The sequence below is a fragment of the Lepidochelys olivacea genome (genome assembly GCF_965140295.1).
Source record: "Lepidochelys olivacea isolate rLepOli2 genome assembly, chromosome: 11".
Classification (NCBI taxonomy): Eukaryota; Metazoa; Chordata; order Testudines; family Cheloniidae; genus Lepidochelys; species Lepidochelys olivacea.
Genome location: NC_140421.1, coordinates 19,122,697 through 19,150,624, shown reverse-complemented (window position 1 = coordinate 19,150,624; position 27,928 = coordinate 19,122,697). Strand labels below are relative to the sequence as shown.

General features: G+C 44.0%; 2 protein-coding genes across 3 annotated transcripts in view; both read left to right on the top strand.

The window, feature by feature from the left end:
• The first annotated feature begins 3,038 nt into the window (after positions 1 to 3,038).
• DARS1 (aspartyl-tRNA synthetase 1) overlaps positions 3,039 to 27,928 on the top strand; it is an 82,502-nt gene continuing 57,612 nt past the window's right edge. The window contains exons 1-3 of one of the 2 annotated variants that reach the window (XM_084643353.1): positions 3,039 to 3,322; positions 4,883 to 4,940; positions 13,394 to 13,486. In XM_084643353.1, coding sequence (XP_084499479.1) covers positions 3,257 to 3,322; positions 4,883 to 4,940; positions 13,394 to 13,486 — 217 coding nt within the window. In that variant the 5' untranslated portion in view covers positions 3,039 to 3,256. The remainder of the gene's footprint in view (positions 3,323 to 4,882; positions 4,941 to 13,393; positions 13,487 to 27,928) is intronic. The other variant, XM_084643352.1, reaches the window with a different exon arrangement.
• On the top strand, positions 20,293 to 25,162 carry LOC311528639 (uncharacterized protein; the record flags this gene model as incomplete). Its single annotated transcript, XM_084643909.1, has 3 exons — positions 20,293 to 21,016; positions 22,172 to 22,398; positions 25,146 to 25,162. Exons 1-3 carry the CDS (start codon positions 20,391 to 20,393, stop codon positions 25,160 to 25,162), a joined length of 870 nt encoding a protein of 289 aa, XP_084500035.1. The 5' UTR covers positions 20,293 to 20,390.

Genomic DNA, 27,928 nt, shown 5'->3' with positions numbered 1-27,928 from the left:
AAATGCACTTTTTATCTAGTGGTGAGGCACAGGATTTGCATTTGTTGTCATTAAGTGCAGCAGTAAGAACTAGGAAAGAGAAATCTGACACCTCTTGAAAGCCTAATTTTTTTGATGCTCTTATATTACTGTTAAATAATAATACAACTATCAATATGCTATCTAAACTTACTTTCCTCTGTGTGCTGGAGAGGTATCACAAAGACTCTCAAACTACGTTCCCTCTAAGTTGCACGTCTGTGCAGCAGACTAAGGGCTGTGGCCGGGGGAGATGTGCCTCTGCCCTGGCAGAGCTGCCGTGGCTGGTGGAGAGACGCCTCTTCCCTGGCATAGGAACTGCCGTGGCTGGGAAGAGGCACTTCTCCCCCAGCCCGATGCGGCGAGAGAGGGCTGGGGGGTGTCCTCTCTCCCTGCTGCAGCCTACACCCCAAACCCCTCATTCCCAACCCCACCCCAGAGCCTGTACCCCCAGCCGGAGCCCTCACACCCAATCCTCTGCCCCAACCCTGAGCCCCCTCCCACACTCTGAACCCCTCAGCCCCACCCCTGCCAAACATCACCTGCATATTGGTGCCCATAACAAAATTCATTCCGCACGTGGATGTTCCACTGAATGCATCCGAGGAAGTGAGCTGTAGCTCACGAAAGCTTATGCTCAAATAAATTGGTTAGTCTCTAAGGTGCCACAAGTACTCCTTTTCTTTTTGCGAATACAGACTAACACGGCTGCTACTCTGAAACCTGTAAAAAATTAGAGGGAACATTGCTCTCAAACCGGATTTTAGAGACAAGATGGGTGAGGTAATCTCTTTTATTAGACCATCTTCTGTTGGTGAGAGAGACAAGCTTTCAAGCTCTTCTTCAGGTCTTAGAACGTGTGGTAACTGCTTATGCTAAAAGGAGTACTTGTGGCACCTTAGAGACTAACCAATTTATTTGAGCATAAGCTTTCATGAGCTACAGCTCACTTCATCGGATGCATGCAGTGGAAAATACAGTGAGATTTATATACACACAGAACATGAAAAAATGGGTGTTTATCATGCACACTGTAAGGAGAGTGATCACTTAAGATGGGCTATTACCAGCAGGAGAGTGGGGGAGGAGGGAGAAAACCCTTTGTAGTGATAATCAAGGTGGGCCATTTCCAGCAGTTAACAAGAACGTCTGAGGAATGGGTGGGGGGAATGAATAAACAAGGGGAAATAGTTTTACTTTGTGTAATGACTCAGCCACTCCCAGTCTTTATTTAAGCCTAAGTTAATTGTATCCAGTTTGCAAATTAATTCCAATTCAGCAGTCTCTCAATGGAGTCTGTTTTTGAAGTCTTTTTGTTGAAGAATTGCCACTTTTAGGTCAGAAATTGAGTGACCAGAGAGATTGAAGTGTTCTCCGACTGGTTTACGAATGTTATAATTCTTGACATCTGATTTGTGTCCATTTATTCTTTTACGTAGAGACTGTCCAGTCTGACCAATGTACATGGCAGAGGGGCATTGCTGGCACATGATGGCATATATCACATTGGTAGATATGCAGGTGAACGAGCCTCTGATAGTGTGGCTGATGTGATTAGGCCCTATGATGGTGTCCCCTGAATAGATATGTGGACACAGTTGGCAACGGGCTTTGTTGCAAGGATAGGTTCCTGGGTTAGTGGTTCTGTTGTGTGGTGTGTGGTTGCTGGTGAGTATTTGCTTCAGGTTGGGGGGCTGTCTGTAGGCAAGGACTGGCCTGTCTCCCAAGATTTGTGAGAGTGATGGGTCGTCCTTCAGGATAGGTTGTAGATCCTTGATGATGCGTTGGAGAGGTTTTAGTTGGGGGCTGAAGGTGACGGCTAGTGGCGTTCTGTTATTTTCTTTGTTGGGCCTGTCCTGTAGTAGGTGACTTCTGGGTACTCTTCTGGCTCTGTCAATCTTAAGTGATCACTCTCCCTATAGTGTGCATGATAAACACCCATTTTTTCATGTTCTGTGTGTATATAAATCTCCTCACTGTATTTTCCATTGAATACATACGATGAAGTGAGCTGTAGCTCATGAAAGCTTATGCTCAAATAAATTGGTTAGTCTCTAAGGTGCCACAAGTCCTCCTTTTCTTTTTGCGAATACAGACTAACACGCCTGCTACTCCGAAACCTGCTTATGCTAAACAATCTGTTTCCTCTTGCATTTAGCTATGACGCTGAGTACCTTTCCCAGATCTGAAGAGGACAGTGTAGCTTGAAAGCTTGGTTCTTTCACCAATAGAAATTGCTCCAGTAAAAGATATGACCCCACCCACCGTATCTTTCTAATATCCTGGAACCAACAGGGCTACAGCAACACTGCATACAAAGCAGATTTTGTGCCTTTTGCTGATGCCTTCCAACTGCATGCTGCAATTCAGGGGGCAAGGAAGAGGTTTTGTCTTGCGTGATGTGAGTCCCATGGCTGCTACAGTGCATAGCTCTATGAGATGGAGCTAGAAGGGGAAATTACCACAGGGACTCGAGCAGGCCTGGAAGCTGGACTAGAGCCAGCACAGAATACTACACAGCAGGGCAGGGAGTGGGGAACACCAGTCACACAGCAAGAGATTTGTGAGGCCAAACGCAGATACTCGAAACTCCAATTTAAGCTGGACTCCAGTGCTAACCAGCCCCCCTCCCTCCCAGTCTTGGGGGGCAGGGGAGGAGAAGCAGCCACGGCACCAAGCAGCTGGGCACAACCTCCCCTTCTGGCATCAGCTGGGCGCTGGCACCTGCACAGGCGGAAGCACCTGGGTTTGCCTCAGCGCGTGCTATTCCCCAGGGACCGGGCACACAGGCGGGGGCTGAGGAGCGGGGCTGGACACCCAGAGCCAGGCCGCCTGCGGGGACCGCACACTGGGCGGTGGCGACCCGCTGGACAAGGCCCCAGCTCGTGCCGGGGGCGGGTGCTTCCCAGTCTCCCAGGGGGCGGGGAGGAGCCTGAGCGAGAGGAGATGCCACTGGGGGGACGGGGGAAAAGGAACGCCGCGAGCAGGCTGGCCACTTCTCGCGAGAGAACGGACCTCTCTGCGTGTCTGCCTAGGCGGGCACGGCCACCGATACATGTTCTCCCGTTGCCGACAGCCGCTCTCGCGAGCGTTGCGCGCCCGGAAGCTGTGCGGCCACGCGGCAGAGCGGACTGAGTAGTGTGTGCGGCTAGAGCCGAGGAGTTGGGGGAGGGAGCGGGTTCGCCACGTCCTGTACGGGAGCCGCCGAGGGGCAGACGCTGCTGCAGGAACCGGCCAGATGCCCAGCGCCGCCCGCAAGAGCCAGGAGCGCGACCGAGCTAGCATGGAGCCGCCGCCTGCCGATGTGGGTCCGGGCGGTGTGAGGCAGAAAGCACCGGGACCGGGTGGAGGGGGGTGTGGGCTGCCGCGAGGGACGGGCGGGCCTTCGGGGGGTGAGGCCCCGGGGGAGGGGAGGCAGGTGTCCCTAAGGTTCCCCCCCCCCCGGGCAGGGCAGAGGGAGGCAGTGCCCACACCACGGGAGATGGCTTCGTGCTCGTCTCCCGCTCCCCCGGGCTCCCAGAGGACCTATGCCCAGCCTCGGGAGTTGGCCTGTCACAGGGGCTCCTCCCCCCTCTCCCAAAGGGGGCAGCTGCACCTCTGTGTGGCGATCTCTGCGCTTATGCGGCCCCTCTCAGTCTCGTGTCTGAGCCCCCAAGAAACTAACGGCGTTTTATCCTTCGTGGGGTTGTGTCGTAGGTGTGTGCGCGACCGGGGTCCCCACACGAGCAATGAGAAACGCTCCAGTTATTCTCATGGGGCAGTCAGGTGCCAGATCAACACCTCAGCGTCACTGCGCCGAAATAGGAGTTACGGCCTGAGTATAACTGATGGCCTGGGAAGCGTCTGTGTCTTACACTTTGAGATCACAGGTCAAAGCTGAAAAAGTGGAAAGCCGAAGTCTTTTTGCAGATAAAGAAAACATTACCTTAGGTTACGTGAGCTGTAGCTTACGAAAGCTTATGCTCAAATAAATTGGTTAGTCTCTAAGGTGCCACAAGTACTCGTTTTCTATCTACACTACAGCCGGATGGAGGCTCTGAGATCGATCCACCGGTGGTCGATTTAGTGGGTCTAGTGAAGACCGGCCAAACTGACAGCAGATCACTCTCCAGTTTACCCCTGTATTCTACACCCCCTCGCCCCCCCCACAAAAGTCGACGTGAGAAAGTCTGCTGTCAATGCCCCCGCCCCAGTGTAGACCCCACGGTAACACGACCTAAGATATGTCGACTCCAGCTACGTTATTCAGGAAGGTGGAGTTGCGTAGTGTAGGTCAACTTACTGCGGTAGAGTAGACAGCCTTAGTAATGGCGTGTGGAACAAACATCAATAACACGTGCCCAGGGAGCGGATTTGTTTAATTTTAAAATGTGAAAAATGAACCCTTCATAATTAATTCTGGGCAGAGATGGCTTCACTAAAAACAATAGAAACTGGTAAGCCTCTATTAGCTGCCAGTAAATGTACACAACTGCCAAAATATTCTAATAGAATAAGAAAAATGCCAAATCTGTTCACTTGTCAGGCACACACCTGGGTAAATTGATGAACTTTACTTTGTTCACTGCAGACTTGGGCTCCAAGGGAACTAAGAGGGAAAATGGATTCAAGGATTGGGATCACTCCATTTATAATGCCCTGTTCCCGTGCATTTAATCTTGTAGCAGTTGTCAGTGATACATCAGCTCGTCTTGGCTATCGTAGTAACACATAGGGAAGCTTATAGGGAATAATGCTATAATTATTTTAGATTACCCTGTTATCCTGACATGGGCCAGTTGACTATGTAATTATTTTTTCCATGCTTTTGTATAGATTTCTTTGACAAAAATAATTTTTGTTTGTCCCTTCCAACACCTTTTAGGATTATGCTAAGGAGAGATATGGCGTGTTACCACTGATACAATCACAAGAGAAATCAGGTCAGTTACAAAAACAAAACAAACTTCTAAAACAATTTATACTATGTTGGATACTTGTGGTGCCAGTTTTGACCTAGAACGCTTCTTTGCTAGACTGTTTTTCTGTCTCCCTTGTCACTACTTGTCTCCCTATCTGTGTCCATTTATACTACTAGAGCCTAGGTGTTTGAAAAAAAAATTAATTCTAATTGTTACTCCAGAATTATTGCTTTGAAATGTTTAAAGGCTCTGAAAGCATTTGCACTAATCTGCAAAGACAGATGATGAAATATTAGGCAATAAAATATGGACGTCACTTAGGCCAGATCTACACTTAAAATGTACGTCAACATAGCTACAATGCTCAGGCGTATGAAAAAATCCAGTCCCGAGTGCTGAAGCTATGCTGACCTAACCCTTGGTGTAGATGCAGCTAGGTTGATGGAAGAATGCTTCTGTCGACCTAGCTTCTATCACTCAGGGACATGGTGTTCCTACAGAAATAGAAAAACCCTTTCCATTACTGCAGGCTGCATCTGCTACAGCAGAGGTGGGCAAACTACGGCCCGTGGGTCACATCCGGCCCGCGGGACTGTCCTGCCCGGCCCTTGAGCTCCTGGCCCCTTCCCTGCTGTCCCCACTCCCCTGCAGCCACGCCGCCATGCAGGCAGCGCGGCTGGCTCTGGCCGGGTGGCGCGGCTGCCAGTCCTGCTGCTCTGAACGGCATGGTAAGGGGGAAGGGAGTGTGGGGTGGGGGGTTGGATAAGGGGCAGAAGTTCTGGAGGGGCAGTCAGTGGAATGTGGGGGGTTGGATGGAGGTGAGGTCCTGGGGGGCTGGTTAGGGGCGTGGGATCCTGGGAGGGGGCAGTCAGGGGACAAGGAGCAATGGGGTTGGATGGGTCGGGAGTTCTGAGGGGGGCAGTCAGGACGGGAAGGGCAGGCTGTTTGGGGAGGCACAGCCTTCCCTACCCAGCCCTCCATAGAGTTTTGCAACCCCGATGTGGCCCTTGGGCCAAAAAGTTTGCCCACCCCTGTGCTACAGGGTTATGTTTGCAGAGCTACAGCACCATAGCTATGCTGCTATTGTCCCTGCAGTGTAGACATGGCCTAATTTGTTAAAATGTTCATTCTTTAGCTGGGAGAGATCTACCGTTCTTCACGCTGCCTCTTCAGCTTGTTGGCAGTACTGGAAGTAGAGACAGACCTTTCAGTCACTGAAGCGACCTAAATGTCCCCTGAAGAACCAAGAGTTTTTGTCTTTGTCCCCCACTGCAGGCTTGACTCTTTCTCAGGATTAAAACAAAATTGCCATGTACAATGTTACCGTTCTAAAACTGATTTACTAAAATTTAAATTAGTTTAGCAAGTCCTAGGACATGGAAAAGCATTTGTTCCCTTGGTTTGGAGTAAGCACTCTGAGATATTGCAGCAGCTGTCTAGCCATGTAACTATATATGTATTTATGGCTCTCATCACAGTACATGAGCACCTAACAAACATGGATTTTTATCCTCGCTGTGAAATGGAGAAGTATTCACATTTTACAGATTTGGTTCTGAAGTACAAAGAGACTAAGTGACTTGCCCAAGGTGTCACAAAGTCTGTGACAGAATGAGGAATTGAACCCAGGTCTCCTGTGATCCAGCACCTTAACCACTGGACTAGTCTCTGCTCATAGCCTTAGAAGCAAGAAACTATGGCAGAAAATAGTAAAATTAAAGGAAAAACCTGCCCCTTTTACACATCCTCCATTACTGGTGATTGCAGCTCTGCACAAACTATACCGGGCCACAGAAGGATAAGGAACTGACACGTCAAGATGTACTAACAAAGAAAATATGATAAGTGTTTATGGGCCAACCCCAGACTGTTCATCTAACCCTCCTCTCCATTCTTCAAGGGTTGCCCAAGGTGCTTTTCCCCCTATGCCCTTCTCCAAGAGGACACTGACTACCCCAGCAAGCAGATCTGGTGTTCCAGAACTTCTTGGTTTGGAGATTTGCACCACAGTGGAGTCCCAAGAACAGTTCCCTTCTGCTAGTTTCAGACCTTCCACCAAGCAGCCCTGTGGACCTCCTTATCTTGATAAAGCGCAGTACCCTTCTTTTCCTATCAGGGAGGACCCTGCCCCAGAGATCTGAAATCCAAAGAAACGCCACCAGAAATGCTGTGAAGGGGGAAAGTGCATCAGCCGTGGCAAATTCAATAGATTCTGCTTATTAGCAACCCCTTGGTTACTAGCAAAAAGTTGCCATTGTGCAGCAGTTGCCAATAAGAGAAGGAAGGTTTGTGGAGCTGCAGCCAGGGAAAGAAGTGCTGGGTTGTGCCTTCCCTGGCTGAAGGCCCTGCAAAACTGCCTGCGGATAGGGAACTGGAACCTGGATGCCCAGGTTTTCAGTGGGGAGGAGGGGTTGTGGGCAGGGTGGCAGCTGGGGAGCATGGATACTGGGGGCAGGTACACAAATCTAAGACCAAGGTAGATGCCACTTTCTCATTCTTAATTGAGTGTGTGGCAACATAGGAAAGGAGGCCTCTTACCAAAGGACTCCACTGACAGAAGAACGGTCTTATTGTTTAAAGGAAATTATGAGTTTGGTTTGTCCCTAACAGCATCAGCAATATCTACCCCAAGGTATCCTGCTTGGATTGACAGTCTTGGAGGAACTACCACTCAAGACAAGAGAGTCCATAATTTGGGTGCTTCCTTCTGGAAAAAGTTTATATTAACTGTTCTTCTCTGACGTCCATATGGACACACTCCCCTTCTCAACCAGAGTCATGAATTACAACATGCTATATGTAGGCACATGTGGATTTGCATGTGGAAAATCATCATCAGAGTTCTCAACAGCTTCTAGAAATTGGGTAAAATTGTGGCAGCACGCTAACAGAAGCAAAGAAATTAAAAAAAAAAAAAAAGAGACGATGACTGGACAGCACAGGAAGAAGTACAGACTGTTCTACAGAGAAACAGATTTTTCAGGGATCATAATAAACAAAGGGTGACATAGGGGACAGATTGTCCTACATTACACAAGAAGATATTGCAGGCCCATAAACCTAGATTTCCTATATGATCCTTCAGAGCGTGACAAGAGTTGCAAAACCATCAATTTCCAGGTGGATTAAATGATGTATATTGAAGACATACAAACCATGTAATATGGTTTCTCTGTCATAAATTAGAGCAAACTCCTTAAGGTCAATAGCCATGTTCTTGCCCAAAAGAGTCTTACAGACCCGTTTGTAATTGGGCCATATGGTTATCAACCCATGCTTTGGCAGGAGAGTGCCCGGGCTGTAGTTCTTCAATAGATGAGTTCAAGAAGGAAAAAAGAAAACTTCGTTTAGTTCGTCAAAATTAACACCCTCACCCACAGAAATTCTCTTACTTTTAAAATCCCAGTCTGAGGATTTGTGGATTTTGCCTTACTGAAAAATAGGACATTTTCTCTATACTTAACTGAAAATGTTTTCTTCAGATTACAAGGTCCACAGAACCAACACGCCTGAGAAAAGTTGAGATTTATAAGGAGAAACAATATTAATTTAAAAGAAAAATAGTGGAAAAGTACTTTCTTGTCTACATGTTCTGCTGCTCAGATCTTCTCACAAGTTCTTACAGTTGTAGTTGCTGTACAATATTCTCCCTACAGTCTAACCATATAGTCACTTACTTGCTAAAAGCTTTTGTGCTTTAAAGAAAGTGGTGATCACTGTGTGTCAGAAGTTCACAGGATAAAAACATCTCATTGCCTCTCATTATGGATTAGTCTTGTCATACTGAGATCAAGTAGGATGTGTAATTAAATACTGTTGCTCATGCTATATATCCAGCACACTCCTCTTTGAATACTTGCTTTCTACTGTCTCTCATTTCACTTTTCCCTATGAAGTGCCTTTAGGTTGATGTCAAGAACCAAATAAATTGGCCATCTCCTCTTGAGGGGGTGGTGTTATCTTTAACCTTGACTTATCACTTTTAGGTGAAGTCCTTTCTTTTTGTCTGTATTATCCATTGGCTTCTAACTCCACACTAATTTCCCACTCCAACTTTAGCTTTTGAAACTGTCTTTTTGGCTTGTGTCTTTGGATGTTTGTGACTGGGATTTTTACTTAGCTCCCTTGACCCCAAACGTATTTTTTCCCCATATTGCATCTCTAAATTTGTTCCTTATCTTGGAACATTGCTAGAATACATCCTTCTTTGATCCTCAGTCACTTCGCAACTTGTTTAATGAAATTGCTTCTCAAATTTAGTAGCATAAATTTTCAGAAGTGATTAGTGATTTTGAATACTTCAGTTTTTTAGTGCCCATGTTTTGAGATATCTTAGTTGAGTACCCAAAATCATTAGTCACTTGATAATTAGGCTGAAAGGTGCAGAATAATACAGCCAATTTATTCCCTCAGTCTAGGAAGCAGGACCATTATCATCCCACTATATTCATGGATTCCTGTTTCTCCCCAAATCTAAGTCAAAATTGTTGGGCTACTTCACACAACATTTTCATAGGTACTCCTCCCTACTACACTGATCTCAAACCCATCTCCTCCTTCAGTCATGGCCTGTTTGTAACTATAAATTCAGTCTTCTGCTAATGTTGGCAACCCTGCGGCTATCTGATGTTCTCACATCCCATTAAATCATGTCTTTAGAATCTTTCCTGTCTGCTTCAGGCTGTAATTGCTAATTAAACCCCAATTGACTTTCCCTCCTTTTAGCCCATTTCCCCTTGCTGTAACTACTTGCATCTTTACAGCTTTTGAGTTTCAGCTCCTTTTGCTCAACCTTCATAAGTCATCTGCCTTTTTTATTTATGCAGCACCATAGGAATATCAGAAGGCAGAGACCCTGCCTCGAGGAATCTACAATCGAAATTGGACAAACACTGATAAAGACAAAGATTTAGGGGAGGGAATGAAAGAGCTTGGTTTACAATAAAGATTGACTTGTACAGTTGATACAGCTTGTTTTATTGGTTAAATTTTTCCTTGTTTAGAATAAGGTCAGGCACAAGAGAAGCTGGAGTGGAGTTAGTGGATAATAGGTAATTTAATAGTGTGTTTTGAACAGCAGGTGAGGATTTTTGTCACCCTGAAAGGAAGTGGCTGTTTTGGGTGTAGTGCACAGTAAAGAAAAAAGGTATAGATGCACAAGTGGGAGGAAGAGACAGAAGGAACAATGAGGTGAAAAGAATGGGCACAACTTATGTAGTGAACAGGACAGTAGATAGAAATAAAGGTTGACATGTAGGCAGAAGCAAAAATGGGTAGCACCTTGAAGGTGAGGACTTGGAGCTTGAGTTTGATCTGGGAAAAGACAGCCATTAAAGAGACCCCTGGGAGAGGGGACATAGTTGGAACAGCATGAAGGGAAGATTGTTTTAGCTGCAACTTGTTGGGTGCCTTGAAGAAAGATGAGGGTCAGGGTTACAGTCGTTCAAGGCAAGAACAAATCTTGGCATGAACAATCAGCATGTCAGCAGAGAGAGGACAGAAAGAGAAGCAACAAGCTAAAATTCATCCAACATTTCTGTAAAAGTAGCTGTTTACTTCTGGAAAAATAGTTTTATTTATTATTCCTCTCTTTGGAGCTTCTTTTATTACCCTTTCTATGTAAGGTGAAATAGTTTAAAAAGAAACTTGAATTTTATAAAAATTCATAGCAAAATGTGAGTTGTCTGATGAAAGCTGGACCATTGTGTACAGTAAACTTTTAGAAATGTTAATTTAATGCAGATTGCTGGTCATGTCTAATGCATTAGAGATTCGTAAAAAGAGTGACACATCAGTCTGTCTTCGTTAGCCCCTTGAAAAAGTTGTAGCTTTGAAACATTGCAGTTTTAAATTAAGGTAATTCTAGTTCTGCCTAAATATCGAACTTTTAGAACTGCTGGAAACTAGAGGTTGTACCATTTGCATATTTGCAATAGCAATGCTGAAATTTGAAGATAGGGAGCTGTTGTCGGATCACCCTTTCCAGTTGGGTAGATTTTTTTTGTTTGAGTCTTCTGCGTACTTCCATTTTGTAGCTTTTTGTTTCTAGTGTCTATTATTTGCAAAGGAATGACTAGCTCTTTTCTATTTGGAGGAGTAGTGCTAATTGCAAATCAACTATGAAGGTGTTGCTAACAGAATTTTGGGTGAAATGATGGATGTATTACCCAGAACTATCTTAATGTACTCACGTCGTTGTCAAAAAGAAAAAAGAATTTTCCAAACCAAAAACTAAATTCCCAGAAATTAAATCCCAACCCAATAGAGAATAATACCATTGCAGGGCAAGATTTGAAAGGTATTCAAAGGCAGAAAGGAGTTCAGAATGGCAGACGGTAACCTGGAGTGGACAAGCATTGGGAGAGTTTTGATGGAAAGGGAAGCTCAGAGTAGGGGTGATCGGGTTTCTAGTCAGGGAAATTAAATTTGGTATTTGGAAAAGGTGGATCCCACTGAATGGAGAAGCCTAGAAGCAGGGATGGAGCTCTGTGTTACCTTAGATTGCTGGTGTTACATATCTCTTGTAAAGAAAAACTATTATTCCTTTTAATGAGTAGTGGTTTTAACCACATATCAACTATGAATGATTAGATGTTGTTGCTAGAATTTGTGGGTTATAAAATGTTACTTGTACTGTAACTGAACATTAGATACTGTTTAAAAATAAAAGTGAGTGCTCAATATTATTCAGAAAAATTACAGACAAGAAATTAGGAAGAAGTGCAATTGAGGAGACAGGTAGAAATAAATCTACTCTCATGGAGTTACCGTATTAACTGTTAGCAGCAGTGTGAAATGTCAGTTGTCTGGTTAATTAATCCCTTTAACTGTGGACTTATTTTACAAATATTTTCTCCAATACTTTAATATGCTACTTTATGGGCCATATTCTGCCCTTGACTGGCCACACATAATTCCCATTTATAGGAATTTAAAAAATAAATAAATGTGGTCTTTAGATTTTTGAGATGCACAGAAGCATGTAGTAAGTGAAGTTCTCATTCTTAACTGACTTTCCATTCTTCATTCCAAATTAGTGATGTCTTAAAACTTAAAAGCAATATTCATTGCTTCCAAAATTGCACTTTAATCAAGACACTTAAACCACTGTCTTTATGAATGTCCTTTGTATCGTTAGACCACGTTAGTGAATACATTATGAAGTCTAGTGTAGACAGTGCGCTGTATAGCACTTAGTAAGCTGGTAAAGCCTAGGAGGAACTTGGACTTTTATAATGTTAGTTAGCATATGTTTGCTAACGTGATCTAACACCACATCTTTATATCCTAATCTAGACGAAGCCTTAATTTTCAGAATGGCTTTTGGTTTTCTAGTGTCACTTCCTTCATTCTTGGAATTTTTTCCTTTCTATTTCCCAGTCTCCATTTGGCTATAGTTAATATAACATGGCACTTCAGCACCAGCCCAAAGATGGTATACAAATTTCTAGGCGTGGACGTTATGTCTGCACAGCCTATGGGAGTGAGCTCGGGTTGGCTAGCACTGTAAAAATAGCTGTATATTCAGTGCTTTGAATGTGTGGTTTGTGCTGACACTCCGGCTCTGAAGCCCACCCCTTCCTTAGGCTCAAGAGCCTGAGCTGCAACTTCAAAGTGCTGTCTATACAGCTATTTTTACAGTGCAAGCATTAGCCATGCTAGCTCAAGTCTGTCAGCCTAGGCTTGGAGGCTCACTCCCATGGGCTGTGTAGACATACCTTTAAAAATCCAGCCTCTTTGGATAATTAAGCAGCTAAAGATGCAGAAACATGTCTAGTGGGGATTTCGAAAGGACCAAGAGACTAACTCCCAAAGTATAATGTGGGAATTCTAACTCAAAGCGATCATTGTCAGACTTGTAAAAGACTGTCTGTTACACAGAGATTGCACTTTCAAAGCATAAGCCCTGTTCTTCCACAGCACCCTGGACCTATTTTTAAAGTTATTTAGGCCCTCTGTGTCAGTATGGAGTTATATAAGTTTGGGTTTGCTCATGTAGAATTTTTTATGGATCCATAGCTCTGTAGTGTTTCTGGTTCATGCTTTTTTGCAGGTACACCTACCTGCAAAATGATTTGCCTCTTATAAGGTTTTATGTCTCCAAAGGGCTGTAAATGCATTAATTAATTAACCAGAGTTTAGAAACTGATGTCCAGCATGACTTTCTACCTACACCACTTCTAATCTCTAAACTCATTTAGACCTTGTCCCCAGTGACAATTACAAGTCAACCTATAAACGAGCCTGAACCAGCTTAAAGCTAGTTGATCAAAACAATTCATAGCATGTTGCAAATGGGATTGTGGTGTTTTTAATGCTTTTTAAACCCAGTATGCTGTAAATAATTAGTAATGATTTTGGTTTTATCATACAAAGATGTAGAAGTGGTGTAGAGAAGTACAGTGTTTAGAATGCAATGACAAACAATATTTATATTAAGATAAACATACCAAAATAACTTTCATTTGATACAGATCGAGTTTTGGTTCGAATAAATGACTTGACAGTGGAGAAAGCTGATGAAGTGGTTTGGGTTCGTGGCAGGATTCATACAAGCAGAGCTAAAGGTGAGATGCAGTCAAGTTTTTTCTTGTTTTGTTATTACAATAAACTGAGTATTTTGTATTTTCCTTACAATGCGTCCTTCACCAGAGAGAAGCAACATTAATAAACTTCCACTACTTATGTGTGTGTCACAAGAAAATACCAGTTTGCTTCCAGAATTTCACTATCCTTTTTCAAAACAATTACTGGCATTTATTTCACAATTAAATTTTAGTTATCGTAAAAACAATACAAATTAGAGTATTGGAGCTGCCATCTTGCTGCCCTGTGTGATAATTTGAGACAGTAGCAGTCTCTCCCTCTCCCCCTCCCCACCCCTTTGTATAATCTTTGGGAGAAGAGAGACTCTGAGGTTGTTCTTTGTTAAACTGGAAACTGTGTTGAAATAACACATTTTGTGAATGTAGCATTGCTTTTACTAAGTTTACTTCATAGGCAAAAGGTATCCAAGAGTTTTAAAAAAAGACAATCTTAGTCGTTCTATTTTAGTTGAACTTTAGAGGTTTGTTTTAAAGCATACTTTCACGGCTACATAAACATTCAGATTTCTAAGTAAAACTGAATCGCATTCCAAATCGCTGGACAGACCAAAATCACTCTGCAAGCTGAATAATTAACTTGTGGCTTAGTTTTTGTTGCCATCTTGTCCTGTAAAGAAAACAAAACCATTTTAGTTTGATTACCAAAAAACTTCAAACTAAACAAAAAAAGCACCTTTCTCAACTGAGAGACAGGGAAGGTCCTCTATAGGTCCTGAGGACTGTGGGCTGTTACACAAGGCTGACAACCATTTTTCTTCCCTGGAACTAGAAGTTCTCCCTTGAGATCTGTTTGCAATGTGCAAGCTGAAATAGACTTTGGCCTTTCAGGTTACATCAGACACTGACAACTGTTGGGCCGATTTCAGCTGTTTTTGTCTATTCTGTTGAGAGTTGATAGTCCTCCCCAGATTTCGGGAGAAAAGAACATAAAGAAAATGGTCCTCAGAAATTACACATGATAGTAATCTGAGAACAGGAAAAAATGCAGAAGGCAAAGAGGGGAAAAGAGTTCAGTCCAAGAAATTCCCTGAGAAACCAGTTTAGTTAATCTTTCTGTGGAGATAAAAAAAAAAAAGAGAGAGAGAGAGAGAAAATGGGAGAGAGAGCTTGTTCTTGTTCTATTGTTTTCCAATAGAAAATCCCTCTTGCTTTGTCAGATTCCTACCCTCAGATCAGAAAATAACCTTAAGACAATTAGACTCTCTTTATATAATTTTTAAAAGTTTTAATTTGTTCTCATTTAAAAACGTTAAATTTAGGGAGATCTGTCTTGAGTTCTGTAATTGTACTCCTGAGTGCCTTCTGCAACAAAAAATTGAAATTTCTGCGCACAATATTTTAAAATTCTGCAAGTTTTATTTGTCAATAAATAAATGCAGAGGCTTCAGCATGGCAATGGGGAAGGGCTGCATGCAGGTGGGAGATCACCTTGCAGCCTCCCCACCCCCTGGACATGGACTCAGCAGTGAGGCTGCACACAACCCTGATACAGCACAAGGCCTGGGCCTGCCCCATAACATCTGGGGCTCTGCGCCAGGTGTATCAGGTGTGGGGCAGGCAGGCTCAACCAGGGAGGATCCAAGTGTGGAGGGGCCCGGTGTGGAGGGATCCAGGTGTGGGGTGAGAGGGTTCTGTGCGGGACAGTCTGGGTGCAGACAGCTCAGTGCTGGGTCTAGGTGTGGGAGGCTCGTTAGAGGGGTTCCTGGTGCAGGAGCAATGGAACTCTATAGGGGCTTCTAGGTGACAGTGGTTGGGGCTCAGAGGAGGGGTCTGGGTGGAGGTCTCAGAGGGGGATCTGGGTGCTGGGGGAGTGGGGCTTGGTGGGGTGGGGGTCCGGGTGCAGCTAATTGGAGTCAGTGGCATGGGGGGGTCAGGATGTGGGGGATCAGGGTGGTGCAAGAGGCTGGGGCTTGTCAGGATGGGGGGTTTGAGTCCAGGGAGCTCAGTGGGGGGTGGTTTGGGTGCAAGGAGGGGTCTGGTGGCAGGGGGTCTGTGTGCAGGGGGCTCCAGATGTAGGGGTTGAGGTTCAGTGCAGTGGGGTTCGGGTATGGAGGGTGAGGGTGGTTCTGGATGTACAGGGTGAGGCTTGGCGTGGGTATCTGGGTATGGGAGGTCGGGATGCATGGGGGTTGGGCAGATAGGAGAGCAGTTCCCTGTACAGTGACCCCCTCCCCCCTGCAGCTGAGGAGTGATGGGGGCAGGAAGCAGGAGAGGATGCTGAGCTTCCTTCAGTTGGGGGAGGTTTCTGGGGGTGGGTCTGACACAGCCCCAGCCACTCCTTGCAGGGGAAGAGGAAAGTCCCGCCCTCTCCAGCCCAGCTGGGACTAGTGGCTGATTCTCGCTCCAGGTAGGAGCCACTGGCTGGGGTGTCCCCAGCCCTGCGGTGATTTACCTCTCTGCCAGCTGCTCCAGGTGCCTGAAACAATGTACCTGTGCAGCCAGTGAGTGGTGCATGACTGCTCTTGCAGCTTCCCTTTGCTTCCCTGCAGAAAAATGACTTTCTGACAGGAAAGCAAAGAAATCTGCGGGGGACATGAATTCTGTGCATGCACAATGGTGCAGAATTTCCCTAGGAGTAGTAATTGGTTTTGCCACAGACTTCTTGCGTAGGAGTTACTTAGCCTCTCAGTATGTAGATTTTTACATATAGGACACTGGGATACTGCCTATCTCAAAAAATATGTATTGAGGGTGACCTCATGATTTGTGCACCACTGTGAGCTCCTCAGACAGAAGACATTATATATGTAAGTTATTATTCTTTATTAAAATTTTATTCACAGGATAGATACTGCATAGGCAATGACTTTACAAATGGGAAGGTAAATTCAGATTGCTGGTAGGATTTACAAACATTAAGCCCCAAAGTACCAATGTGAGATAGAGGGTGCTCTTATTATCGTTATTTATTATTATTACCAACGTTTAATCCAAAAGTTAAAAATAGGAGTCCTCAGAGAACTTTTGATCAGTGTGTAGGTGTGCATCTTAATGAGATGTTAACTGGGCAATTAGCTAATTTAAATTGGAAACACAAAGGAGGTTTTGTGGGCAAGGAGAATGCAAATACAGAGTTCTGTAATATGAAATAAAAAGGGTCAAACTCTATTCTTGTGTATTTCAGTCTGTTACGATGATTCAAGACTTTAATATATGCATGATGGTACTTTGTTCAAGAGTGCATGTCTAACTCCCCAATATATGTAGAATTGGTTGTTTGTTCTTTCCCTTCCTTCACCTTTTACCTCAGGCAAGATCATTGTTGGCTAGATGAAAAGAGAATGCTTCTTGGCAGGACTGTCACACAAGCAGGAATTGCCAGTAGGGTTTTTACCAGGAAGTGCTCTCAATGTTGGAGCTTAATCTTCTCTTCCTCTTCCCCTTGGATCTGAAATGGTAACAATTTATTGACTTACAAGGCATGCTGTGAGTCTCATTCATTTACCTAGGCTTTTGGAGAAGAGGGAGGGTTATGAGAAGAGCTAGCTTTTGTCAGTAAAGTGTAATATGAGACCTTCTCATTCTTATGGGGGCGTTATTCCTACCATGTCGCAAAGCAGGAGAATGTTACAATAAATAGCTTAATTTTTTCTCTGAAGCTTGGGTTTGATACTTATATAAGTGACAATTCCTCTATCCAGCCCTGTTTTGTTGTTTTGACAACTGAATGTCTTGGAGGAATGGCTTCAGAAACCACATCCTTCACGTAGTAAGGAATCATCGATGTGGCTTGATGGAAATGAGGTGAAATGACGAGGATGTGTGAAGAACAGAGGTGTTTGGGGGAGTCTGTGAGCTGTTCTAAAAATCAAGTGCTCAGGCCTTCTTCTGAGCCTCACTTTGAAGCCATCTTAAAGCTGTAAGAGCTACCAGTGGCACAGAATATCAGGCAAATCAAGTGTTTATACTTAAAATTTAAGTCAACATAGCTATGTCAGTCAGGGGTGTGAAAACACATCCCTGACCATGATAACATTGCCACCTAACCCCCAGTGTAGATGTAGTATGTCAACACAGCTAACTTCGCTTAGGGATATAGAGTTCTTATACTAACAGAAAAACCCATTCCATTGGTGTTGGCTGCATCTACATTATGGGGTTGTCATAAATATAAAGGGAAGGGTAAACCCCTTTGAAATCCCTCCTGGCCAGGGGAAAGCTCCTCTCACCTGTAAAGGGTTAAGAAGCTAAAGGTAACCTCGCTAGCACCTGACCAAAATGACCAATGAGGAGACAAGATACTTTCAAAAGCTGGGAGGAGGGAGAGAAACAAAGGGTCTGTGTCTGTCTGTATGCTGCGCTTGCCAGGGACAGAACAGGAATGGAGTCTTAGAACTTTTAGTAAGTAATCTAGCTAGGTATGTGTTAGATTATGATTTCTTTAAATGGCTGAGAAAAGAATTGTGCTGAATAGAATAACTATTTCTGTCTGTGTATCTTTTTTGTAACTTAAGGTTTTGCCTAGAGGGGTTCTCTATGTTTTTGAATCTAATTACCCTGTAAGATATCTACCATCCTGATTTTACAGGGGGGATTTCTTTATTTCTATTTACTTCTATTTTTTATTAAAAGTCTTCTTGTAAAACACTGAATGCTTTTTCATTGTTCTCAGATCCAAGGGTTTGGGTCTGTGGTCACCTATGCAAATTGGTGAGGCTTTTTATCCAACTTTTCCCAGGAAAGGGGGAGTGCAAGTGTTGGGAGGATTGTTCATTGTTCTTAAGATCCAAGGGTCTGGGTCTGTAGTCACCTAGGCAAATTGGTGAGGCTTTTTACCAAACCTTGTCCAGGAAGTGGGGTGCAAGGTTTTGGGAAGTATTTTGGGGGGAAGGACGCGTCCAAACAGCTCTTCCCCAGTAACCAGTATTAGTTTGGTGGTGGTAGCGGCCATTCCAAGGATAACGGGGGTAATATTTTGTACCTTGGGGAAGTTTTGACCTAAGCTGGTAAAGATAAGCTTAGGAGGTTTTTCATGCAGGTCCCCACATCTGTACCCTAGAGTTCAGAGTGGGGGAGGAACCTTGACATGGTGGCACAGTGGTGGGATTAACCTGAAATCATTTTGAGATCCAGTTGAGATTTTTTGAACTAGAAATACAGATTTTAAAAAGGAATTTTTAGGAAGTCCAGGAAGCAGCTTTGAAACTGAAAGCAGCTTGGTTTCTCTCTGCTTTGTGGCCAAGCAGAGACAAAAGGGGATTATCTTGTGAATTGCAGGTTTTCTTTGCCTGGAGGCAGGGTACTTAACTCCTGCAGGGAAATTCACAGTCTTCCAACCCAGAGGTTTTTTTTTTCTTTTCTTCCTAAAAGTAAATAGGGGGGGTGTGCTCTACCCATTTGCCTGGAGACAAAAGTGGCAGGGTTTTTTTTTTAGGATTTTGATTTTTTTTTGTTTTACAAGGAGCACAGGTTTGAAAAGAAATTTTTTTTTTCTTCTTTGGGCTGGGTAAGCAGGTTTCCAAGTAGTTGGAGGTTTTCTGCTTTAATTTGGGCCCAGAGCAGAGACAAGGGAATTGTCTTTTTCTGTAGGCTGACAATCACTATCAGAGAATAGGTATTCTATTCCAGCACAGCAAAATTTTACAGCCAAGTTTTGTTTGTTTATTTCTAAACCTCGGGTGTAAAGTTAGTTAAAAACAGAGAGGTTAGAATGGCCAAATCCTCAGCTCGACTACAGCTGGAATTAGCCAAATTTCAGGCTGAGGAAAAACAAAGGGAACATGAAAGACAGATAGAACTCATGCGGCTGAAGAAGGAGGAGAGGGAAGAAGAGAGGAAGCATGTGGAGGAGATGGAGAGGATAAAGGCCCAGCAGAATATACCAACAAACCCTAACAATCCTTCTCCAGGTACCACTTCCCATCCCAGAAAGTTCCCCACCTACAAGGCAGGTGATGATACTGAGGCCTTCTTAGAAAACTTCGAAAGGGCCTGCCTTGGGTACAACATCTCTACTGACCAATACATGGTAGAGCTGAGGCCGCAGCTCAGTGGACCCTTAGCTGAGGTGGCAGCTGAAATGCCTAAAGAACACATGAACAAGTATGAACTGTTTAAATCCAAGGCGAGAGTCAGAATGGGGATAACACCCGAGCAGTCTCGTCGGAGGTTCAGAGCCCTAAGGTGGAAACCAGACATGTCATTTACCCGACATGCCTACCACATTGTAAAACATTGGGATGCCTGGATATCAGGAGCAAGTGTTGAATCTCCAGTAAATTTGCCCTTCCTAATGCAAATGGAACAATTCTTAGAGGGTGTTCCTGAGGAAATAGAAAGATACATCCTAGATGGGAAACCCAAAACTGTAATTGAGGCAGGAGAGATTGGAGCCAGATGGGTGGAGGTGGCAGAGAAGAAGAAAACTGGTCGCAGTTGGAGCGGAGACCAGAAGGGACCACCCCAGACCACACCCTATTACCGGGGGCCGCCCAAAGCCCCACCTACCTCCCAAAGAACCCTCCAGACCCCTTATCGTCCCACCACCCCGTTCTCCAGCAACCCTCCTCGCCCCAGTGACCCGTCAGCTGGACGATGTTTTAAGTGTAACGAGCTGGGGCATGTAAAGGCCAACTGCCCCAAGAACCCCCACAGATTACAGTTCATTGCACCGGAATCACACCAGAGGTCCACAGGCCCAGATACCTCCCAGATACCCTTGGAGCGGAGGGAAACTGTGAGTGTGGGTGGGAAGAAGGTCACCGCGTGGAGGGACACCGGAGCACAAGTGTCAGCTATCCATGCTTCCTTAGTGGACCCCAATTTAATCAACCCAGAGATCCAAGTGACGATTCAACCCTTCAAGTCCAACTCTTTCAATTTGCCTACAGCCAAGTTGCCTGTCCAGTACAAGGGCTGGTCAGGAATGTGGACTTTTGCAGTCTATGATGATTATCCCATCCCCATGCTGTTGGGGGAAGACTTGGCCAATCATGTGAAGCAGGCCAAGAGGGTGGGAATGGTCACCCGCAACCAGGCTAAACAAGCCGTGAGGCCTAGCTCTGTTCCGGAAACTTCTATCAGGACCCAGTCAGAGGTGATGGACCTGGACCCCAGGCCAATGTCTGCAACAGCAGTAGTGGATCCAGTCCCAGAGACCCAGACGGAACCAGTCCCAGAACCGGAACCAGCCGAACAACCAACACCAGACCCCGTGTCAGCACTGAATCCAGTACTTGCAACCTCAACACCAGAGGGCCCCACCGAACCTGAACTGGCAGCAGCCGATAACCCTACACAAGAGGCTCAGCCGGAGCCTGAATCCCAACATAGTGCACCAGCGGAGAGCGGTTCACAGTCAACAGAAACAGCTCCATCCCCTATATCGCTTCCAGAGGGACCAAGCCTAGGTCCACAATCCCATGAGGAACTGATGTCTCCAGCATCAAGGGAACAGTTCCAGACCGAACAGGAAGCAGATGAAAGCCTCCAGAGAGCTTGGACGGAGGCACGGAGCAACCCACCGCCTCTCAGCTCTTCTAATCGATCCAGGTTTGTTGTAGAAAGAGGACTTTTATACAAGGAAACTCTTTCTGGGGGACACCAGGAAGACTGGCATCCTCAGAGACAGTTGGTAGTTCCAACTAAATACCGGGCCAAGCTCTTGAGCTTAGCCCATGATCACCCTAGTGGCCATGCTGGGGTGAACAGGACCAAAGACCGTTTGGGGGGGTCATTCCACTGGGAGGGAATGGGCAAGGATGTTTCTACCTATGTCCAGTCTTGTGAGGTGTGCCAAAGAGTGGGAAAACCCCAAGACCAGGTCAAAGCTCCTCTCCAGCCACTCCCCATCATTGAAGTTCCATTTCAGCGAGTAGCTGTGGATATTCTGGGTCCTTTTCCGAAAAAGACACCCAGAGGAAAGCAGTACATACTGACTTTCATGGATTTTACCACCCGATGGCCGGAAGCAGTAGCTCTAAGCAACACCAGGGCTAAAAGTGTGTGCCAGGCACTAGCAGACATTTTTGCCAGGGTAGGTTGGCCCTCCGACATCCTCACAGATGCAGGGACTAATTTCCTGGCAGGAACTATGAAAAACCTTTGGGAAGCTCATGGGGTAAATCACTTGGTTGCCACTCCTTACCATCATCAAACAAATGGCATGGTGGAGAAGTTTAATGGAACTTTGGGGGCCATGATACGTAAATTCGTAAATGAGCACTCCAATGATTGGGACCTAGTATTACAGCAGTTGCTCTTTGCCTACAGAGCTGTACCGCATCCCAGTTTAGGGTTTTCCCCATTTGAACTTGTATATGGCCGTGAGGTTAAGGGGCCATTGCAGTTGGTGAAGCAGCAATGGGAGGGATTTACACCTTCTCCAGGAACTAACATTCTGGACTTTGTAACCAACCTACAAAACACCCTCCGAACCTCTTTAGCCCTTGCTAGAGAAAACTTACAGGATGCTCAAAAAGAGCAAAAAGCCTGGTATGATAAACATGCCAGAGAGCGTTCCTTCAAAGTAGGAGACCAGGTCATGGTCTTAAAGGCGCTCCAGGCCCATAAAATGGAAGCATCGTGGGAAGGGCCATTTGTGGTCCAGGAGCGCCTGGGAGCTGTTAATTATCTCATAGCATTCCCCACCTCCAACCGAAAGCCTAAGATGTACCATATTAATTCTCTAAAGCCCTTTTATTCCAGAGAATTAAAGGTTTGTCAGTTTACAGCCCAGGGAGGAGACGACACTGAGTGGCCTGAAGGTGTCTATTACGAAGGGAAATGTGCTGGTGGTGTGGAAGAGGTGAACCTCTCCATTACCCTTGGGCGTATGCAGCGACAGCAGATCCAGGAGCTGTGCACTAGCTACGCGCCAACGTTCTCAGCCACCCCAGGACTGACTGAACGGGCATACCACTCCATTGACACAGGTAATGCTCACCCAATTAGGGTCCACCCTTACCGGGTGTCTCCTCAAGCTAAAACTGCTATAGAACGGGAGATCCAGGATATGTTACAGATGGGTGTAATCCGCCCCTCTGAAAGTGCATGGGCATCTCCAGTGGTTCTAGTTCCCAAACCAGATGGGGAAATACGTTTTTGCGTGGACTACCGTAAGCTAAATGCTGTAACTCGCCCAGACAACTATCCAATGCCACGCACTGATGAACTATTAGAGAAACTGGGACGGGCCCAGTTCGTCTCTACCTTGGACTTAACCAAGGGGTACTGGCAGGTACCGCTAGATGAATCTGCCAAGGAAAGGTCAGCCTTCATCACACATCTCGGGCTGTATGAATTTAATGTACTCCCTTTCGGGCTGCGAAATGCACCCGCCACTTTCCAAAGACTTGTAGATGGTCTCCTAGCGGGATTAGGAGAATATGCAGTCGCCTACCTTGACGATGTGGCCATATTTTCGGATTCCTGGGCAGACCACCTGGAACATCTACAAAAAGTCCTTGAGCGCATAAGGGAGGCAGGACTAACTGTTAAGGCTAAGAAGTGTCAAATAGGCCTAAACAGAGTGACTTACCTTGGACACCAGGTGGGTCAAGGAACTATCAGCCCCCTACAGGCCAAAGTGGATGCTATCCAAAAGTGGCCTGTCCCAAAGTCAAAGAAACAGGTTCAATCCTTCTTAGGCTTGGCCGGTTATTACAGACGATTTGTACCGCACTACAGCCAAATCGCTGCCCCACTGACAGACCTAACCAAAAAGAAACAGCCAAATGCTGTTCAGTGGACCGGAAAGTGTCAGAAGGCCTTTAACAAGCTTAAAGCGACACTCATGTCTGACCCTGTACTAAGGGCCCCAGACTTTGACAAACCGTTCCTAGTAACCACAGATGCATCCGAGCGTGGTGTGGGAGCAGTTTTAATGCAGAAAGGAGCTGATCAAGAATTCCACCCTGTAGTGTTTCTCAGCAAAAAACTGTCTGAGAGGGAAAGCAACTGGTCAGTCACTGAAAAAGAATGTTATGCCATTGTCTATGCTCTGGAAAAGCTACGCCCATATGTTTGGGGACGGCGTTTCCACCTGCAAACCGACCATGCTGCACTAAAGTGGCTTCACACTGTCAAAGAAACTAACAAAAAACTTCTTCGGTGGAGTTTAGCTCTCCAAGATTTTGATTTCGACATCCAACACATCTCAGGAGCTTCTAACAAAGTGGCTGATGCACTCTCCCGTGAAAGTTTCCCAGAATCAACTGGTTAAAATCGTCCTTGAGATGTGGAAAATATTGTTAGTCTTTATGTACTTGGTAGTATATTTAGAGATGCATGTGTCTTATTAACTCTGTTTTCCTAGAGCTCCAGGAAGAAATCCCAGCCAGTGTTTCACCCTAGCTGAGATTTGGGGGGCGTGTCATAAATATAAAGGGAAGGGTAAACCCCTTTGAAATCCCTCCTGGCCAGGGGAAAGCTCCTCTCACCTGTAAAGGGTTAAGAAGCTAAAGGTAACCTCGCTAGCACCTGACCAAAATGACCAATGAGGAGACAAGATACTTTCAAAAGCTGGGAGGAGGGAGAGAAACAAAGGGTCTGTGTCTGTCTGTATGCTGCGCTTGCCAGGGACAGAACAGGAATGGAGTCTTAGAACTTTTAGTAAGTAATCTAGCTAGGTATGTGTTAGATTATGATTTCTTTAAATGGCTGAGAAAAGAATTGTGCTGAATAGAATAACTATTTCTGTCTGTGTATCTTTTTTGTAACTTAAGGTTTTGCCTAGAGGGGTTCTCTATGTTTTTGAATCTAATTACCCTGTAAGATATCTACCATCCTGATTTTACAGGGGGGATTTCTTTATTTCTATTTACTTCTATTTTTTATTAAAAGTCTTCTTGTAAAACACTGAATGCTTTTTCATTGTTCTCAGATCCAAGGGTTTGGGTCTGTGGTCACCTATGCAAATTGGTGAGGCTTTTTATCCAACTTTTCCCAGGAAAGGGGGAGTGCAAGTGTTGGGAGGATTGTTCATTGTTCTTAAGATCCAAGGGTCTGGGTCTGTAGTCACCTAGGCAAATTGGTGAGGCTTTTTACCAAACCTTGTCCAGGAAGTGGGGTGCAAGGTTTTGGGAAGTATTTTGGGGGGAAGGACGCGTCCAAACAGCTCTTCCCCAGTAACCAGTATTAGTTTGGTGGTGGTAGCGGCCATTCCAAGGATAACGGGGGTAATATTTTGTACCTTGGGGAAGTTTTGACCTAAGCTGGTAAAGATAAGCTTAGGAGGTTTTTCATGCAGGTCCCCACATCTGTACCCTAGAGTTCAGAGTGGGGGAGGAACCTTGACAGGGGTTATGCCAACTTCGCTACACCGACATAACTGTCCCCTTAGTCCTTGTTCCTTAAAGTTTGAAGAACACAAGTGAAAAGAAGAATAATTTATTATTTGTCTTTTTATATCCACAAATGAATACAATGTTACATTTAGAGTTGGTCAAATTTTTATAATCAAAAAGCTTTTTTAAAAAGAAAAATGGCTTTTCGAACAACGTGGAAATTGTCTGAAATTTTTCATCAAAACAAAATTAAAAATTGTCAGTTGCCAGTTCTTTTGGTTCTGCTTCCCCCTTCCTTTTCTCATTTTTTCCCCCAATGGAGAATGAGTAGGGTGGACATTAAACAAACAAAAATTCCGTTTTTTTAATAGAAAATATTTAAATTTTTTTTGCAGCCCTTGTTCTGTTTTGATAGATGCAGTAATTATATAGAAGCTTATAAGAAAATATGACACCTTAGAAGATTGAAACCAGATTTTTTGGCGCAGCTTATTGCAAGATTTTTTTTTCCGTGATACACTGATGGAGGCCTGAACATCTTACATGGGAAAAAGCTTAGATATTAAGGCCTTATTTTCACTAGGAAAAAAGATATGTTTTTAACATGTTTTAAAATCCTAGTGTAGACAGGGCAGGTAATAGGTTTTAGCTAGCTGAGGTAAATCCTATGCTCTCCCCTCCTGCAACCAACTAACAAGTGTTCAAAACAAACCTTTTTCCTTGTGTAGGATCTCTTGCATTGGGTTTCCCTGTATTATTTTTTACCCATATTTTTAGTGAGGCTTTTTCTTGGCTATAACAGTATCCGATTTGAACACTGATGTTCTTATTATGGGACAAACCTTATTTCGACATGTGAAAGTGATTGAATGTAGGTTGTTAAAGCTCTAAGTTTTAAGGAACATCAAAAGATTTTGATACATGAAAAGAACTATAAACCTAAATATTTTTCTTGCATCCTGGTGCTTTCCTTTTCCCTTTGTCTCATCTCAAAAGGCATCTAATCTTGAACTAGATATGATCACGGCTCCTCTTTGATATTTTGTTTCACATGGTTTAGTCCTTTGGAAGAAGTTCAGATTTTTCCTATTTTCTCTTAACTGTGCTGTTTTAATAATCCCCAGCATGAAATTTGTTTGATCACTTATCATTTGCATGATTAGAAATAGTTGATATGAGAAAAGAGAACATTTTGTGGAGTATAAGAACAAGCCAAACCAACATTACTTGTGACAAAAATATTGGAATCATTTTGTAATGCAGCCTCCCATCAGTCTGTAGCAAACAACTTTTCACTTTTGATTTTAGTAAAACTGCTAAATTTTTGTTTCTAACTTGTGCAAATCAATGTCCACCTATTTAGTTTGCCATCCTCTTCTCGAATATTTACTAGTATGATTACTATAGATCCGTTCTGAACTGTGTGTTTTTCTTAAACCCGAAACCAACATTGCTCAATATCTGTTCTATCTGATCACCTTTCTTTGTTTGCAACTCCATATTGGTGTGTTCTTTTTTTACTAAAAATTAACACTTACAAAACACTGATATTTGATGGATGTGGGATAAGGATAATTTATCTGTGGAAGATTATCTTTGATAGATATATCACTGAAAAGAAGCAGATTTGTCTTTGTACTGTTAGTTTGCGGAGACATATTTTATAAACAAAAACTACAGTACATTTACCTCTGCAGTGCTCTGTTTAACTGTAAAGCTGTGAAAACTTTAATTTACATCCGTCTCTTAATGTTGTTTGCTTAAGCTCATCCCTACATACCTACTTGTCTCCTTTGTTTTCGCCTCCCATCACTGAGGTATGGAATTTTTTTGTGATCTGTTTTCTGAAAATCTCAAGGAAGTTGAGTAGAAGTTCTGTGGTCAACCTAATAGGATAAAACGTCTTTAGTGTTCACATCATTGTGATGTTAACTTTTTAAGTACTGTTTGGTGCTCGTTTCATTTTCATATTAGCATTGTCTGCTTTGTTTCTTTCAAACAAAATGTGTATCAGATGCTGCATGTCAGAGCTACGTTATTGCAAATTAAATCTGCAGTTCTAATTCTGAAGTCCTTTTATGCATAATTTGAACTGAGAATATTGGAGTATGCAATGCAAATCAGATGTACTCACTTCAAATCGGTCTTCCCCTTCCCTTTATATGCTTTCTCTAGTTCCCCTTGTAAATAAAGTGTACCTTGATTGTGGGTTCTCCATTACGGAGGTGTCAGAATAGTGTATTCACCAGGTATCAGACTAGTCATAGGGATAAGTACCTAGTTGGAGATAGTTAAAACCATACAGGAAAGTAAGGTAGGTTCTGGACTATCATAAACAGTTAGGTGAAGGCACCACCAGTTAGCGGCTAAGAATCCAGACAGTTGAAACCTACGGTGGCGAAAGCAGAGGGACACCCGTAAGGGTTCCTATTGTTGATTAGCTGCCCTTAGGGATACAGCAAACCATAAAACCCCCTTACATATAGACAATGTGTTGATTTTAGTGTTCTGCAGTGTAGGTAACTAACAAACTGGACAATGATAATTTTTAGGGAAGCATCTGGCTTTTTGCAGGTGCACTCTTAACAATTTAATGGAAATATTGCTGTATCATTATGAATCAGAGCTGAGTATTAAAAGGGTGTTGACGCATCTTGTCAAGGGATGTTAAAACAATGGAATGTATGTTATTAACGCTCTGTCTGAACAAAATGCAATTAAAATCATAAACTTTGCTTAAATTAAATTAAGTAAATGTTCATTTAAAGTGTGAAGAGAAATGCCAGGTTGTTGGAACTGTCAATTAAATAGGTTTGAGGTGGGGTTCACCTCACTGAGTAGGAGAGACATATTTTAGAAATCAACAAACTGCATTGTTGTACTCTGTGAAAACGACTACCATTGTCTTGCTATCTATTCCCTAAATTACAGATTTAATAAATTGATCTTCTGGAATTTCCCTCAGGTTTTTAACTGTTTAGGTTCTTGTCCGCCTCCAGAATCAATATTGTTTCTCGTTTTGTGTGTGTGTGTGTGTACGTACACGCTGATGTTTAGTCCCTATGATGTAAAATCAAGACTTTTTTGCTCTCAGTGATTGTCATAGCAAGTCTGTAGTGACCTAGATGCCTTTCACTTCATTTATTCTTTAATTTTGGCAGTAACTGAATAAATTTAG